The following is a 15,060-nucleotide window of genomic DNA, read 5'->3' as shown; positions in this document are numbered from 1 at the left end:
CGGTCTGCTAGTATCTTATAAGATTTTTCTTTTCAGTGGTGGCGACAGAACAAATCGGACCCACAGAGAATGGCGGGGAACAATGGAGCAGAAGAAGAGTTCTTCCAGCACCACGACCCAATCCAGGAGGTCCATCTCTCTGGAACCTGTTATATAAGAACATTGGAAAAGATCTCAGTCAGATATCCATGCCGGTTACTATTAACGAACCGTTAAATATGCTGCAGGTTAGTTTTATGACACCGAATACTCGAAACATTATATTTACCGAAACCCTTTTGAATCTGATTTATGGATATCTCTATATTTACGGTATTCTAGGACCTCCATAAGTCTTATTTCTTATTGTAAAATAATTCATTTATGTTTTACCTACAAAGAGGTAAATCTAAATATTTACTTACTCAAGTGGCCTAATACAAAAATAACAAATATTTCAATATCACGAACAATATATCGAAGTAACTTTAATTACTTTATTTTATTCTTTAGCTGGTATCACTGCCTACTAATTCCAGGTTTAGTAAACCTTTTAAAAAAAAATGTTATCTTTACTTGTGCATTTTTTACTGTTTGTGATGAAAAGGGACGTAATTATCACTCGACGTTAAACCATTTTTAATGTGGAGCACCGCACTTAATAAAATGGATACATTAACTAACAATAAAATGTATGTATAGACTCAGATGTTCAGACTCGTATTGTAATTGATAAATGTGCCCGGCGAAAAAGGTTTACCATCTCTGACATGTCAAAAAATGATAGCTGTCAGAATTCTACGGAATTAAAAATCAGAGTATACAATAATCTATTTTGGGTCATTAATACGTGTGCTAAATTTAAATAACGTCTCTATATTTTTTCGAAAAAGCAGATATATTCCAGCAACCAAGTCCAAATTCGTCAAAAAGCGAATTTGTAGATATTTTAAGTCGGTTAAATTTTCTTTATTTAATACTAGCCGTTTCGCGCCCGCTTTGCTGGACGAATTAAAATAAATTTTATGTTTCATTATTTTATTTTTTTTCATATTTTTATTATTCTTCTTTTTAACTTCCCGCTAAGAAAATTGAAATATTTCGAAAATCGAGTTTTTAACAGATGTTGACGTTTAGAGGTTCTAGGAAGCCTCCCCGAATGTTTCCGCGGTGAAGTCCGTATGGATAAATTTTCATAAAAGTAAAACAGCAATAAAAAAATGAAGGAACGTTAGAATTCGAAAAATAAATAGCCATAAACCATCTAGGAAAAATTGTAGTTTCATGTCGATACGATCAGTGGTTTAGGCGTGATTGAGCCTCAAACGAAGACCATTTTCATTATATATATATAGATTATTAACTGAAAGAAATCCCACAGCGTCTCTGCGAAGAGCTAGAGTACTCGGAACTCCTCGATTCAGCGTCAACATGCGACGACCCCGTGAATCGAATGGCTTTGGTGGCCGCGTTCGCTGTGAGTTCGTACGCCGCCAGCGCTCACAGAGCGGCGAGCAAGCCTTTTAATCCGCTCCTAGGGGAGACCTACGAATGCGTGCGAGAAGATAAGGGGTTCAAGTTTTTGGCTGAGCAGGTTAGTTTAAACTTTATTTAACACAGAACAACGACCACTATGACTTGTTTTGTCTATGGCGACATATCTTAAAGAAAATGATAGTCTATGGTTCGCAATCTCTTTATTGACTTTGTTATAATAACACACCTTTGCCGATTCTTGGCGGGAAGTTGAAAAAGCGCGGTTCAATTTTTTTTCAAAATTGTATTTTAATTAAAATAAATATTATTTCTTTGTAAATAACAGTATAAATTGGCAAATTAAATATAAATATAGTGAATAAATAATTAAAATGGAAGGAAACGAGGGGGGCGGGTTTGACCCGCCCACCTCAAAAAAGAGACCACGACGGCGGTTAGAAGATCTCCAAGATGTTTCTGATGCTGGCGGCGAAGGTGGTGAGAAAGACTCTTATATGGCATATCGCAAGCCCAATTATAAAAGGTTATATCCTGAAAATTCATTTAACACAGAATTTAAGGTTTTAGAATTTAAAATTGGTAATGAATTAGTCAGAACACAAACTGTTAGTATCACATTTCTGGCAAATACTTTACCTGAAAGTGTCCAATACGACTTATTTTTTTTACGAGAATATTTGAATATGTTCCTCCTCTGCAACAATGTTTTAAATGTCTTAAATTTAACCATTTTGCAAAAATTTGTAATGGCAAAGAGCGTTGCTCTATTTGTTCAGGTGAACATTCCTATAAAGACTGCAGTAAGCCAAATGAGATTTGCTGTGCTAATTGCAATGGACCTCATTTAGCTATTTCTAAATTGTGTCCTATAAAAATGCAGAAAATATTAGAAAAGAAAAATAAAATAACGTATGCAAGCGTTGCCATTACAAAAGATAATGATGAGTTCCCTCCTCTTCCACCACGCTCCAACCCTATAAATAAAAAAGTAATTAGTGTAAATAATAAACCTAATGTAAAACATGTAAATAAATCTGTAAATAAGCCTGTCTCACCGAGATGTAATTCATATTATTTATACAGCAGTCATCGAGCCGATAATCTTATATGCGGCAGCAGTCTGGGCTCCAGCCACTAAAAAGCTAGGAATTAGGAAGCAATTAAATTCAGTACAACGAAGCTTCGCGCTGAAGCTCTGCAGAGCTTACCGAACCGTATCACTGAATGCCAGCTTGATCCTCGCTGGACTATTGCCCTTAGACCTTAGAATCCAGGAGGCCGCTGTGCTATACGAAGCAAAGAGAGGATTATTTCAGTCTGAATTGGAAGGTGACCTGGAGCAAAGAGTATCGTGGATGAGTATTCCTCACCCCTCCAAAGAACCTGATATCAAATTTATAGCCTATAGAGAACAAGAGCGTCCTAGAACAGATGCACCGGCAGTAAAGATATATACGGACGGAAGTAAAGTAGACGAATTGGTCGGTGCCAGCGTTTCCTTATGGAAAAATGGTGCCGAATTCGAGACTTTTAAATTGAAACTATCTTCATGCTGTTCCGTGTATCAAGCTGAACTGGTGGCTATTCTTAAAGCGACTCAAAGGATCCTTTGTCACCCAGAAACAACCTACGGCGCATATAGTGACTCCCGAAGTGCACTCGAAAGTGTTGCGGGTGGTCGCTCTTTCAATCCCCTTGTAGTTGAAATTCGTAAGAACATAAATAAAGCGCATTTACTCAACAAAATAATTGATATTTTTTGGGTTAAAGCGCATTCGGGCATGGAGGGGAATGAAAGAGCAGACCAACTAGCAAAGGAAGCTGCGCATCTAGAAGAGGCGCCCGTGTACAATAGATTTCCCATATCGCATTTGAAGAACTGTCTACGTGGAAACACGATAGAAAAATGGAATCACAGATATCGAGACGGTGAAACAGCTGCAATAACCAAGTTATTCCTTCCAAATGTTGCTTCGGCCTTTTCGATAATTAAACAAATGAAACCAACGGGATTGATTACTCAGATGTTGACAGGTCACGGTGGCTTCTTGTCGTATCTTCACAGGTTCAGGGTTAGACAAAGTGCTGCCTGTCCTTGTGACGATGCAGCTGAAGAGACAGTGTTGCATGTTCTGACCGACTGTCCCATGTATGGATACGACAGGTATAACGCTGAGCAAGCTATGGGCATGAGGGTAACGGAGACGAGTTTGAAGGGAATAATGCTCAATGTTAGGTTGAGGGGCATCCTTTTGGGATTTGCTGTGAGGGTCATGCAGGGGGTTGTCAAAAGAAATAGGTAGTAGTAGAGTAGTAATATAGTAATAGAAAGTAAACATTCGGGTTACCAATACATTTATGTAAGCTTTTTAACACCTCCGACGACTATATAGTCGGGGAATAATCTGGAAACGTTTAAAAAAAAAAAAAAAAAAAAGCCTGTCTCACAGGCTGTAAGTATTAATGATATAAAATTACAAATAATTGAAAACAATGATGTACTTATGGCCCTAGTACAAACACTGGTTCAAATAGGTAATAAGATTGATAATGAACCCATCACAGCAACATTTATAAAAGATATACTTATTAAGAATCTGTCAACATAATGGATACACAACCATATATAACACACTCTCTACGTATTGCGCAATTTAATGTTCAAGGTGCAAATAATAAAAAACATCTTCTTACAAAATTCTTAAATGAAAAAAATATTGATATTTGCTTACTAAATGAGACATGGTTAAAAGAACACCATTCTTTTTATATTTCTGGTTATAATTTCTACAATAAAAATTCAAAAAATCCTCGTAATGGTGTAGGAATATTAATTAAACCATATTTGAAACATAATGTCATAAATACTACTGTTTATGAAGATATACAGACAATAGCCATAAGTATATACACAGAAAATACTACTATATCTATTCTTTGTGTGTACTGTCCTCCGTCCAGTAGGAATATAAGAATGAATAGATTGCACAATATTATAAGAGGATTACCAAAACCTATTTTTGTTAGTGGTGATTTCAATGCACATCATATTGCTTTTGGATGCCTGTCTACGAAAAGTCGAGGCAATAACTTATATAATATAATTGATGAATGTGATTTATGTATTTTGAATAATGGTAGTTTTACTACAGTAAATTATCCTGCACGCAACCCCTCAGCAATAGATGTAAGCTTTGTTAGTCCACAGGTGGCTCCACTTTGTGAATGGTATGTACATGATGATGCTATGGGTAGTTATCATTATCCAACCATAACAAACATTACAATGTGCATTGAAAGATACACAATTAATAAACATGTTGACAGATTTTTATATGATAAAACAGATTGGACAAAGTATAGCGAATTGTCTGGTTTGGTCTTCCATGACATGATGGTTAGTGAAGAGAATCCAATGAAATCTTATGATGAGTTTTGTAGTCGGCTTAATAAACTCAAACTAATGGTAGTTCCTAGATTCACTAGGACTAACTTTAGAAGTAGACCACCAGCCCCCTGGTGGAACAGTATATGTGAACAAGCCGTTATAAAATCATATGAAGCCCTGAAATTGTATAGAAACAATTCAACAGAATATAATTACATCAACTATAAAAGATTAGATGCTTTAAAAAAACACACTATAAAGGAGCAAAAAAAAATCAGTTGGATTGGTTTTTGCAATAGTTTCAATAGAACTACACCCATCAGTCAAATATGGAATCTCATTAAAAAGTTTAAGGGAATCAGAACTGGTAATAAATCATATAGGGATGAATTTGTACAGCCACTTTTAGATAAGTTATCAGATAATAACAATTTGATTGATTCAGATTCATTAGACAATTATTTTAATATTAACAATGAGAATCCTCAATCAACATTTTTACTGGATTCTTTTTCATGGTCTGAACTTTTAATGAGTATACAATCTAGAAGAAATACTAGTCCTGGTTTAGATGATTTTCCATATTTATTAATAAAACATTTATCTGAATCTGTACAAAAGATATTTTTGAATATTCTTAATAATCTCTGGCATAAAAAACTCATACCAAGTTCATGGAAAACTCAATGTGTAATACCTATATTAAAACCAGATAAGTCACCTGAACAGATTAGTTCCTATCGTCCAATCTCGTTATCATCATGTATTGGAAAAATATTTGAAAACATGGTAAAATCTCGACTTGACTGGTATGCAGAATCCAATAATGTCATACCACATATTCAATATGGCTTCCGTAAAGGAAGAAGCTGTGCCGATAGCTTCATTTCTCTGATATCTGACCTGAAAAATGCAAAAAACAATAAATTACACACAGTTTGTGTATTTTTAGATGTGCAAGGTGCATTTGACAGTGTGGATCCTGGCATACTGGTGAAGGTACTCAGTAATTCTGGTATACCAGGACAATTATCTAAATGGATTTATGATTTCCTTAATAACAGAATACTATATGTTAGGCATAACAATATCTTGTATGGACCTAGAACTGCATCAAAGGGTACTATACAAGGTGCAACATTATCGCCCTTGTTATATAACTTGTATACTTGTGAGATATGTAAATATGTGAATACTAAAAATGTAAATATACTTCAATTTGCAGATGATTTAGTGTTGTATAGTTCTGATGTAAATTTAACAGTAGCCATTGAAAATGTTAACACTGGATTAAAGCAGTTAAGTAATTATTATCAACACAGATTAAATTTGAAAATAAATGCTGCCAAAAGTAATGCCATGATATTTGGAAAGGACACACCAATAGTGGATGTTGTATATAATGGTGATGTCATTCAAAGAGTCACCTCACACAAATTTTTGGGTATTATCATTGACCAGAAGCTGTCATTTGAAGAACATATTAAATATGTATCTAGAAATGCATTAAGAGGTGTTAACATTTTAAGATGTCTAGCAGGTGTTTCATGGGGTGCAGATCCCAAAATACTTTCTATATTATATAAATCTATTGTAAGAAGTCATTTTGATTACAGTTCTTTGGCTTATTTAAATAGCACTCATACACATAAATTGGATATATTGCAGAGGGCTTTGAGGATCATATCAGGAGCAATGTGTTCGACTCCCATAAGGGCCATGGAAGTCGAAACTAATATTATGCCATTGATATTGAGACGGCTTATGCTTACAGAAAGATACTGTCTGAAACTATTATCATCAAATAATTTACAAATTATAAACAGGATAATACCTCACCCAATCAATATAGATGGTCCTCTCACTTCACCAAATGATCTTCTGACAGGTACATCTCCAACTTTGTGCCAGATCTTTACAGAAATACAATCTCATTATTCAAACATCAAAAAACATTCTCACTGGTCGTGTTACACTCATTCATACAGTTGTATCACACATCCTATTACGATTCTATCAAATTCAATTGAAAATAATTCAGACTTACTGGCTTTCAAAGAAGAAAATAACAAGTACTATACTATATATACTGACGGCAGTAAAGGCAATGATTTTGTGAGAAGTGCGGTATATGATTCCCAAAAAGATGTTGCTCAAAGCTTTGTTCTAGATAAAAACTGCTCCATATTTACAGCAGAGGCATATGCAGTTTTTGCAGCTTTAAAATCGATTACTTCTATAAACAATTGTAAATATTTTCTAATTTTGACAGACTCTTTGAGTCTTTTAAATAGTCTTAAGCATGCTACTCTTAATAATTTTAAAACCAATTATATTCTCTATTGAATTAAAGATACTGTCTTGCGGTTGTATAAGAAAGATGTAACTATTGCCTTTATGTGGGTACCCTCACATAAAGGTATTACTGGTAATGAAATAGCAGACAAAGCTGCATATGAAGGGATTAACACTCTTAATGTCAGAAATGTGGTACATGTTCCTATGACCGATTATTATTATAATATAAATAATTCAATAAAAGATATATGGGCAAATTTATGGAAAGAAGATCAAAAACTTAAAGGAAAATGGTATGGAAGTATACAAGAAAATTTACTGAGAAGACCCTGGTATGAAGATTATGAGTTGGATACAGTTAGTCGTGAGTTCGTTACCACAATCAACAGATTGCGTTTTGGTCACAACACTACACCCGCACACCTCGCTAAACTTAATATTATAGATAACAATGTTTGCTCTTTCTGCACTAACGAGATCGCAGATATGAATCATATTTTTTTTAAATGCCAAAACCAAATTTTCATTTTTAATAGACTACTATTAGCAAGTGAAATAATGGAAGTTAGTGATCCCTCCCGCCGCCAGTTGTGTGATTTGCTCAAAAACAAAAAGTGTTATAGTGCATTATATAAATACGTTAAAAATACAGTAGGGAAGATTTAAGAAAACAAGTGGAATGTTGAATAAGAATAACATGTGAAATTAAATGAAGGAAAATAAGTGAAATTTAGTGACCGAAAATAAGACTTGGCTTAAAGGTCTCGTTACCAGGCCATAAAATTATATAAAAAAAAAAAAAATTAAAGAAAATATTTAAGATATATAGATCAATACACACCATCACACAAAACTTACACTTCTTAATGAGTAACGTTTATTTTATTTATTTTCATTTTTCTTTGATATGTTTTTGTATTTACTACTTTATTTATGGATATTTTATAAATGTGAGTTCGGCTACTGATTTTATTATTTTATAAATGTTATGGATACAGTATAATTTAATTTTGCTGTGGATATGCATTATATGCCATCAAAACATAACTTCAAAAAAAACAAGTCTCGCAACTTCTTCAGTTCTTCTAACAACATCTTATAGTGACCAGTGACTCTACAACCTTTTTAGGTCTGGGCCTCAGATTTCTGTATCGATTTCATGATCATTTGTAATAGGCTAGTAGGTGATCAGCCTCCTGTGCCTGACACACGTCGTCGACTTTTTGGGTCTAAGGTAAGCGGTTTCCTCACCGTATGAGCGAGTGTTAAATGCGCACATAGAAAGTCCATTGATGCACAGCTGGGGTTCGAACCTACGACCTCAGGGATGAGAGGCTCACACTGAAGCCACTAGATCAATGCTGCTGCATAATGACTATATCAACGTTAGTAATCCTTTATCTTTTAAATACATCGACTTGGACAGGAAAACACAATGTATATCACAAGTAATACATATTATATGAAATTAGATTGTTAGATGCTGATTGTAATCGTAATAGTATAAATAACTAGCCGTTTCGCGCCCGCTTTGCTGGACGAATTAAAATAAATTTTATGTTTCATTATTTTATTTTTTTTCATATTTTTATTATTCTTCTTTTTAACTTCCCGCTAAGAAAATTGAAATATTTCGAAAATCGAGTTTTTAACAGATGTTGACGTTTAGAGGTTCTAGGAAGCCTCCCCGAATGTTTCCGCGGTGAAGTCCGTATGGATAAATTTTCATAAAAGTAAAACAGCAATAAAAAAGTAAAACGTTGGAATTTAATAAATAAATAGCCATAAACCATCTAGGAAACCATCATCGCATCGAATGGTGGTAGTTTCATGTCGATACGATCAGTGGTTTAGGCGTGATTGAGCCTCAAACGAAGACCATTTTCATTATATATATATAGATAATATAATTCCAGGTATCCCATCATCCGCCTATATCTGCGTGTCACGCTGTATCCAGCCGCTGGGTATTTTGGCAAGAGGCGCGGATAAAAACCAAATTTTGGGGCAAGTCCATGGAGTTCCAGCCCGCAGGTCGAGTGCACCTCATACTTCTGCCGACTGGAGATCACTACACATGGAATAAGGTATCATTTTGAGAAAAATATTCGAAATAGTTTATCCTTCCAAATTAAAAAAAATAAAATAAAAAGGGTGCGTGTACTTATGTACGTGCGTAAGAAGTTATACTTCTTTGGCATTATTAAAAATAGTTTTTGATTGCATGCAAATGATTAATTATAATTCAAATAATCAAAGACTGGAAAAGGAGTCATTATAGTCAATAAAGTTCAGTTTACATTTGAAAAATTAAATAAATAAATATTTATTATTATTCTCTTACATAAATTCTATTATTATTCGAATGTTGTTTTTAAATTATGTCCAATGCCGTAGCATCTTCCGTGGGCAACTTCATTCTGTTAATTTTGTGTCACGGTGCGCGCTCATCGTAAAATTTCACTCTCATCAATTTTTCATAACGCGCCTAAAGAAGTATAACTTCAAAAAATCTTTGTTATATGTTCCATTTAGAATTTATACGCAATCTTGTTTACAAATTGGTTGAGTAGTAAAAACTTTATAATAAAGGGCAGATTGTGTATGGTTTTAATGATTCTGTATACGAATGACAATTTTTTTATGAATGTAAAATTAAGCTATGTTTTATATAAGTAAGAAATATAAGAAGTAAGAAAAAAATAAGAGATTTGAAAAAGGTTTCGATTACTACAATAGATAACATATTTGCATTTGTCGCTCTCCTGACTAGACTGCTATTATTCATACAAACCGCAGTGGTTTTTAAATGTAATATATTATGATTTAGACTGTATTATTCTGTAAAAAAAATTGGCTGTCTGTAAAGTCGGATTACTGACGATAGTTGAACGTGACAACGTCGTAAGAAAATACTGATGGAATGGTTGCATGTTTCAAAAGAAATTTTAATTTTATTTGTAATATATATATATTGTATGGATATAGAGAAGGAGGTAAATGGAAATCACAATTGAATTGATCAAGTTACATTTATTTGTACGCATAAATACTATTATTTCAATTTTTTTACGAACGCTGCCGAACGCGGAGGCCGATTGTGCCTCTTTGTCGCTCGTTCCGCGCTCTCGCTTGCACTTCAAGCCTTAAATGGAACGCCTCAGAGGTAACGCCGCATGCGTCATGTTTTTTTGTGCGTGCAGCCGGCTCCATCGATTTATAAGACGTTGTCACGTCAAAAATAAAATAATACAAAAAGTGTAAACTAAAAAAATAATTAATACCTTTCCTTCCAGGTAACAACCTGTGTTCACAATCTCTTTGGCGGACAGCGTTGGGTGGATCAGTATGGAGATATGCTTATCACTTGTCAGGGGTCGGATATTAGCTGCAAACTAAATTTTGTTAAGGTAATAATTTCATTATTATACTTAATTAATTAATAAAGGTGGAAAGAAGTTTGATTTTGAAACGTAAAATAATTTGAATGTTTTTGTAACCCTACCATGTAACGCGCTGTGACGTTCTTCTCTACCCAATAGTGTAACTTTTCGTGACCCCCCAGTGACTGTTTATACCTAAAATATACCATTATGTGGTGTAAAGTACTGGAAAGTCGAAAATAATATTAACGATAACGCGTGATTCAATCCCTGCCCCGCATCGTAACGTTTTACAAAAGGACAAAAAATCGTTACTTAATACTTGAACGCTCCCTTATATATAACTATTTTAATTAATAGTAATAAAAAATAACCCCAGACTACGTAATTTAATCCTCACATAGGGTTATTCAGGCTTAGGTTAGGCTAATTCAGGTTTATAGTACGTTTATGAATACAGTAAAAATATAAATTTTTCAATTTGTAGGCAAGTTCGTGGTCGAGTACGCGTCACGAAGTACGCGGTGCGGTTTACTCGAAGCAAACTTCACGCCTGAGATTGCACGGCCGATGGTCGGAAGCGTTGTATGCTGGAGAACCACCTGCAGCGAGGTGTCTGTGGAGACCTGGTAAGAATTACTTATATTGTCATACAAATTTGTCTTTCAATACGATCGTGTCGGACGTCGTGCCATCGTACGTACGTACTCGCACTCCCGGTACGTACACATATATATAAACTGCGTACTTCTCTATAGAGATATTATTGTATAGACTATAATAGTATAGTACAGAAAATCCTGTTTTTTTATTGTGTTTAGGAGCATTAATGTGAGCCAGCGACAACCGAGTTTCGTTAGGCTGTGGTGATTATTAAATATACTTTATGACCAAAAAATTAAAAACCATAGACAAAGACCATAAACATTTCTGTGTGTCGTTCGTCTATTGTTTACCGATTTTGCATATTCTTTGTATTACAGGTGCGATGCCACCTGACTATGAGTTATACTACGGGTTTACGCGGTTCGCGATGGAACTTAACGAAATGGAACCAGGATTGAAAGATATACTGCCGCATACAGATACTAGGTTTAGGTGAGTAAACCTATAAGAATTCTATTACTACGTACTTGTATTTTACATTACTATGAATTTATATGACAAGAGGTAGTTGTGAGAAATGGACATGATACAGAGAGGGGAAAAAAGACAGATAAACTGGTCAATAGATTTTTTTTTAAAGACAATTCACACCAATTGACCTAGTCCCATGCTAAGCTGGTGAAGCTTGTGTTATGGGTACTAGGCAATGGATATATATACATATTATAGATAGATAGACATATAAATACATATTTAAACGCCCAAGACCTAAGCACAACACCAATTGCTCATCACAGTGATGTTCGTCTCAGCCGGGGATCGAACCCGGGACCCATGGATTCGCAGTCAGGGCTACTACCCACTAGACCAATGAGTCGTCAAATAAAAAATAGATGGAGGGATGATCTGCACAGCGGCGGCTGGGATATATGTATAAGTGAAGAGATATAGAATAGGCTTTCCCATGATAAACACTTTAAACTAAATATTTTGATTTGTGTTTTTTAAAATAATTATTGTATGGTGATAGAAATAAAAAAGGTTTTAATAATATTTTCTGAAATAAATATACCTCATATTTCAGGTAATTTTCTTTTAATAAAATATTCCGGTTATTTAACAGGGAATATGTCTTTATTACACAACTTCCCAGGCATCAGAATCAGCGATTTTTTGGTGTAAAAGTTTTGAATTAATAAAAAATATTTGTGACATTAAAGGCCGGATCAGCGTGCCTTAGAAGAAGGCGACGTGGACGCCGCGGAACAGTTCAAGCACGAGTTGGAGCAATCGCAACGGGAGAGACGAAGGGACAGACCTGATCACGTGCCTGCCTGGTTCCGGTAATTATAAATTCATCCTTAATTAAATAGTTTCCAAGTGTAAATTCTATTGGTTATATCAAATATGTGTATTACTTACTGTATAAGTAAGTCATACATAAGACGAACATAATGTACTAATAATTTGCTTCTGTGTGTGTGGAATGTGCAATGTGTGGAGGTGTACGTGTGTTTTCATGTGATCTTAAAAATACATTTAATTTGCTTTCAACTTTGAAAACACGCGTTTGGAAAAATTATGATTTTTTTGTAATAAAAGTAATGAAATGCGATTGTATGAAACTATACTCTGATTTTAAATTCCGTGGAATTCTGACATTTCATAAGTGTTGCTACAAAAAAGTTCTCCACCGAAAATGGGACAAATTTGAACCCTTTGACAAATGAGATAAGAATCACAAACAAAAAATGCTATGTATTTTTTGGTTCTACAAGAAGGTACCTACATCTTAATATTTACTTACTCAAGTGAACTAATACAAAAATAACAAATATTTTAATATCACGAACGATATATCAATTAACTTTAATTACTTTATTTTATTCTTTAGCTGGCATCACTGCCTACTAATTCTAGGTTTGCTAAACCTTTTTAAAGAAATAAAATATTTTCTTTACTTGTGAATTTTTTACTGTTTGTGATGAAAAGGGGCGTAATTATCAGTAAAACTACTTTTAATGTTGAGCACCGCATGATACATTCATAAACAAATAAAATGTATGTATAGAGTCAGATGCTCAGACTCGTATTGAAAAGGAAAAATGTGCCCAGCCAAAAAGGTTTGTAATCTCTGACGTGTCAAAAAATGATAGCTGTCAGCATTCTATGAAGTTAAAAATCATAGTAAATGTTATTTACTAAATAGAAGAAAAAAAACCCGCTTGAATTTCAGTATAAAATTTTTTTTATACTTATTTCAGCAAAGCCACAGAGGGCGGTGAAGAGACGTGGGTGTACGGTGGGGAGTATTGGCGTGCGCAGGCCGACGGCTACATGCATCTCCACACGCCGCGATTGTGGTGACCGCTTCTGATATTATATGTACGTTAAATGCAACATGCGATCAAATTGTCCTTTTCATTGTACTTTTATTAACAACAACACAATGTATTCAAATAATTATGATCACGTTATTTAATCTATAATATAAAAATGAATCGCAAAATGTGTTGGTAAGCGCATAACTCAACAACGCCTGGACTAACTTGGCCAATTCTTATGTTATAATATTCCTTGAAGTACGAGGATGGTTCTTACGGAAAGAAAAATTTAAAAAATTGAGTGAAAAAGTCTAAAAAGTCTTTTCTATATTCCCATACAAAATATTCGTAATAATACTTAAAAGTCAATTTGAACTTTAATACCATACCATAAAGTTCAAGTGTTAGTGGAGAGGTTCCGGGAAGGTAAATTTTTATTTTTTGATATAATGTATATGTCTTATCAACTCTCTTTTTTTTTTATCTTGCTAGCTAGACCGGTGTCCCTAATAGCAGAATAAGTATTTAAAAAAATAAAGAATCGACTGTTAGGCGGTACGATGTTCGCCAGGCCAGCTAGTTTTCAATAAAAGGAAGAGATAACCCATTGCATGGAGTACAATATTTAGTTTTATGGACAATTTTTTGTACCGATTTGTCAAATAAATTTAACCGGCACCCGGGATAATACATTTTTCCGTATATTTTGTTTTACATAGTATGTATATGGGTAAAAATAATATTCTTTATAAGTTATAATAACCTAAAAATGAATACGAAAAACTATAAAATTTGCTTATTTATGATACTTGAATAGATTAAAAGAACATTACGATCTAGCCTAACTTAAGTAATTTAAGTCAAAGTAAAGATATTTAACATAAGAAAGTCTCTAATAACACTCCTTACAGTCTCTATTAAGGGGAAGACACTCTGTTCTTATGTTGTCAACAAAACAAATAAATATAATTCACAATAATTTTCTTTCTATCCAACGACAGCTCTCTTTCCGAGACTAAATAGATAGTAATAAAACACTTATCTTTTTCAGTATGTACCGCAGCGCGAAGTGCTGTGCTAGAGGTTGTGTCCGCTTGTCGCTTCCAGCTTTATTCTACTTACTACTTAGCGTTACTACTTATGACTACTAAGCCACAGACAAAAGATAGCAATGTTACAGAAACAGATTGTACGTATTTGTACGTACGCGTATACGACGAACGAACACTAAATTGAATAAAGGAGTTAAATAGGCTCATAAAGGTTCATGCGTCGTTTTTCTGATGTTTTTGGGAAGAAATTATGTTTTCAAACCTGTTTTTAGTAAGGGAGCGTTCAAGTATTACGCAATTTTTGGAGATTATTGATCCCCTCCCCCCATGTAACGGGCCGTAACGTTTGTCTGTAACCAATAGAAAACGTTTCGTGACCACCCAGTGACTCTTTATACCTAACAGTTACCATTTTGTGGGGTAAAGTACTGGAAAATCTAAAATAATATTAACAATAACGCTTAATTTAATCCCCGCCCCGCATCGTAATGTTTTAAAAGAGGACTCCCCCCCCTCCTAAAATTCGTTACGTA

At 34.2% G+C, this 15,060-nt stretch overlaps 1 protein-coding gene and 1 long non-coding RNA gene across 9 annotated transcripts in view; one reads left to right on the top strand and one right to left on the bottom strand.

The window, feature by feature from the left end:
* LOC125050181 (oxysterol-binding protein-related protein 6-like) overlaps positions 1–14,732 on the top strand; it is a 45,059-nt gene extending 30,327 nt beyond the window's left edge. For all 7 annotated transcript variants that reach the window (XM_047649833.1, XM_047649832.1, XM_047649827.1 and 4 more), the window contains 9 exons: positions 37–227; positions 1,361–1,573; positions 9,079–9,249; positions 10,459–10,572; positions 11,033–11,174; positions 11,529–11,643; positions 12,372–12,494; positions 13,416–13,536; positions 14,527–14,732. In XM_047649833.1, coding sequence (XP_047505789.1) covers positions 37–227; positions 1,361–1,573; positions 9,079–9,249; positions 10,459–10,572; positions 11,033–11,174; positions 11,529–11,643; positions 12,372–12,494; positions 13,416–13,518 — 1,172 coding nt within the window. In that variant the 3' untranslated portion in view covers positions 13,519–13,536; positions 14,527–14,732. The remainder of the gene's footprint in view (positions 1–36; positions 228–1,360; positions 1,574–9,078; positions 9,250–10,458; positions 10,573–11,032; positions 11,175–11,528; positions 11,644–12,371; positions 12,495–13,415; positions 13,537–14,526) is intronic.
* LOC125050184 lies at positions 1,740–7,957 on the bottom strand. Of its 2 annotated transcripts, XR_007117106.1 has the most exons (4): positions 6,704–7,804; positions 5,586–5,767; positions 2,113–2,450; positions 1,740–2,007 (listed from the first exon to the last, which is right to left on the bottom strand). It is a non-coding gene; the product is annotated as an uncharacterized LOC125050184 (long non-coding RNA). The 2 variants fall into 2 exon arrangements; XR_007117105.1 differs by lacking the exons at positions 1,740–2,007; positions 2,113–2,450 and having other exon boundaries at positions 5,582–5,767; positions 6,704–7,957.
* Positions 14,733–15,060: the final 328 nt, after the last annotated feature.

This window comes from Pieris napi, chromosome 6, assembly GCF_905475465.1.
Source record: "Pieris napi chromosome 6, ilPieNapi1.2, whole genome shotgun sequence".
NCBI classification, from domain to species: domain Eukaryota; kingdom Metazoa; phylum Arthropoda; class Insecta; order Lepidoptera; family Pieridae; genus Pieris; species Pieris napi.
The sequence above is the reverse complement of the archived record's forward strand: the minus strand, read 5'-3'. Positions and strand labels throughout refer to the sequence as shown.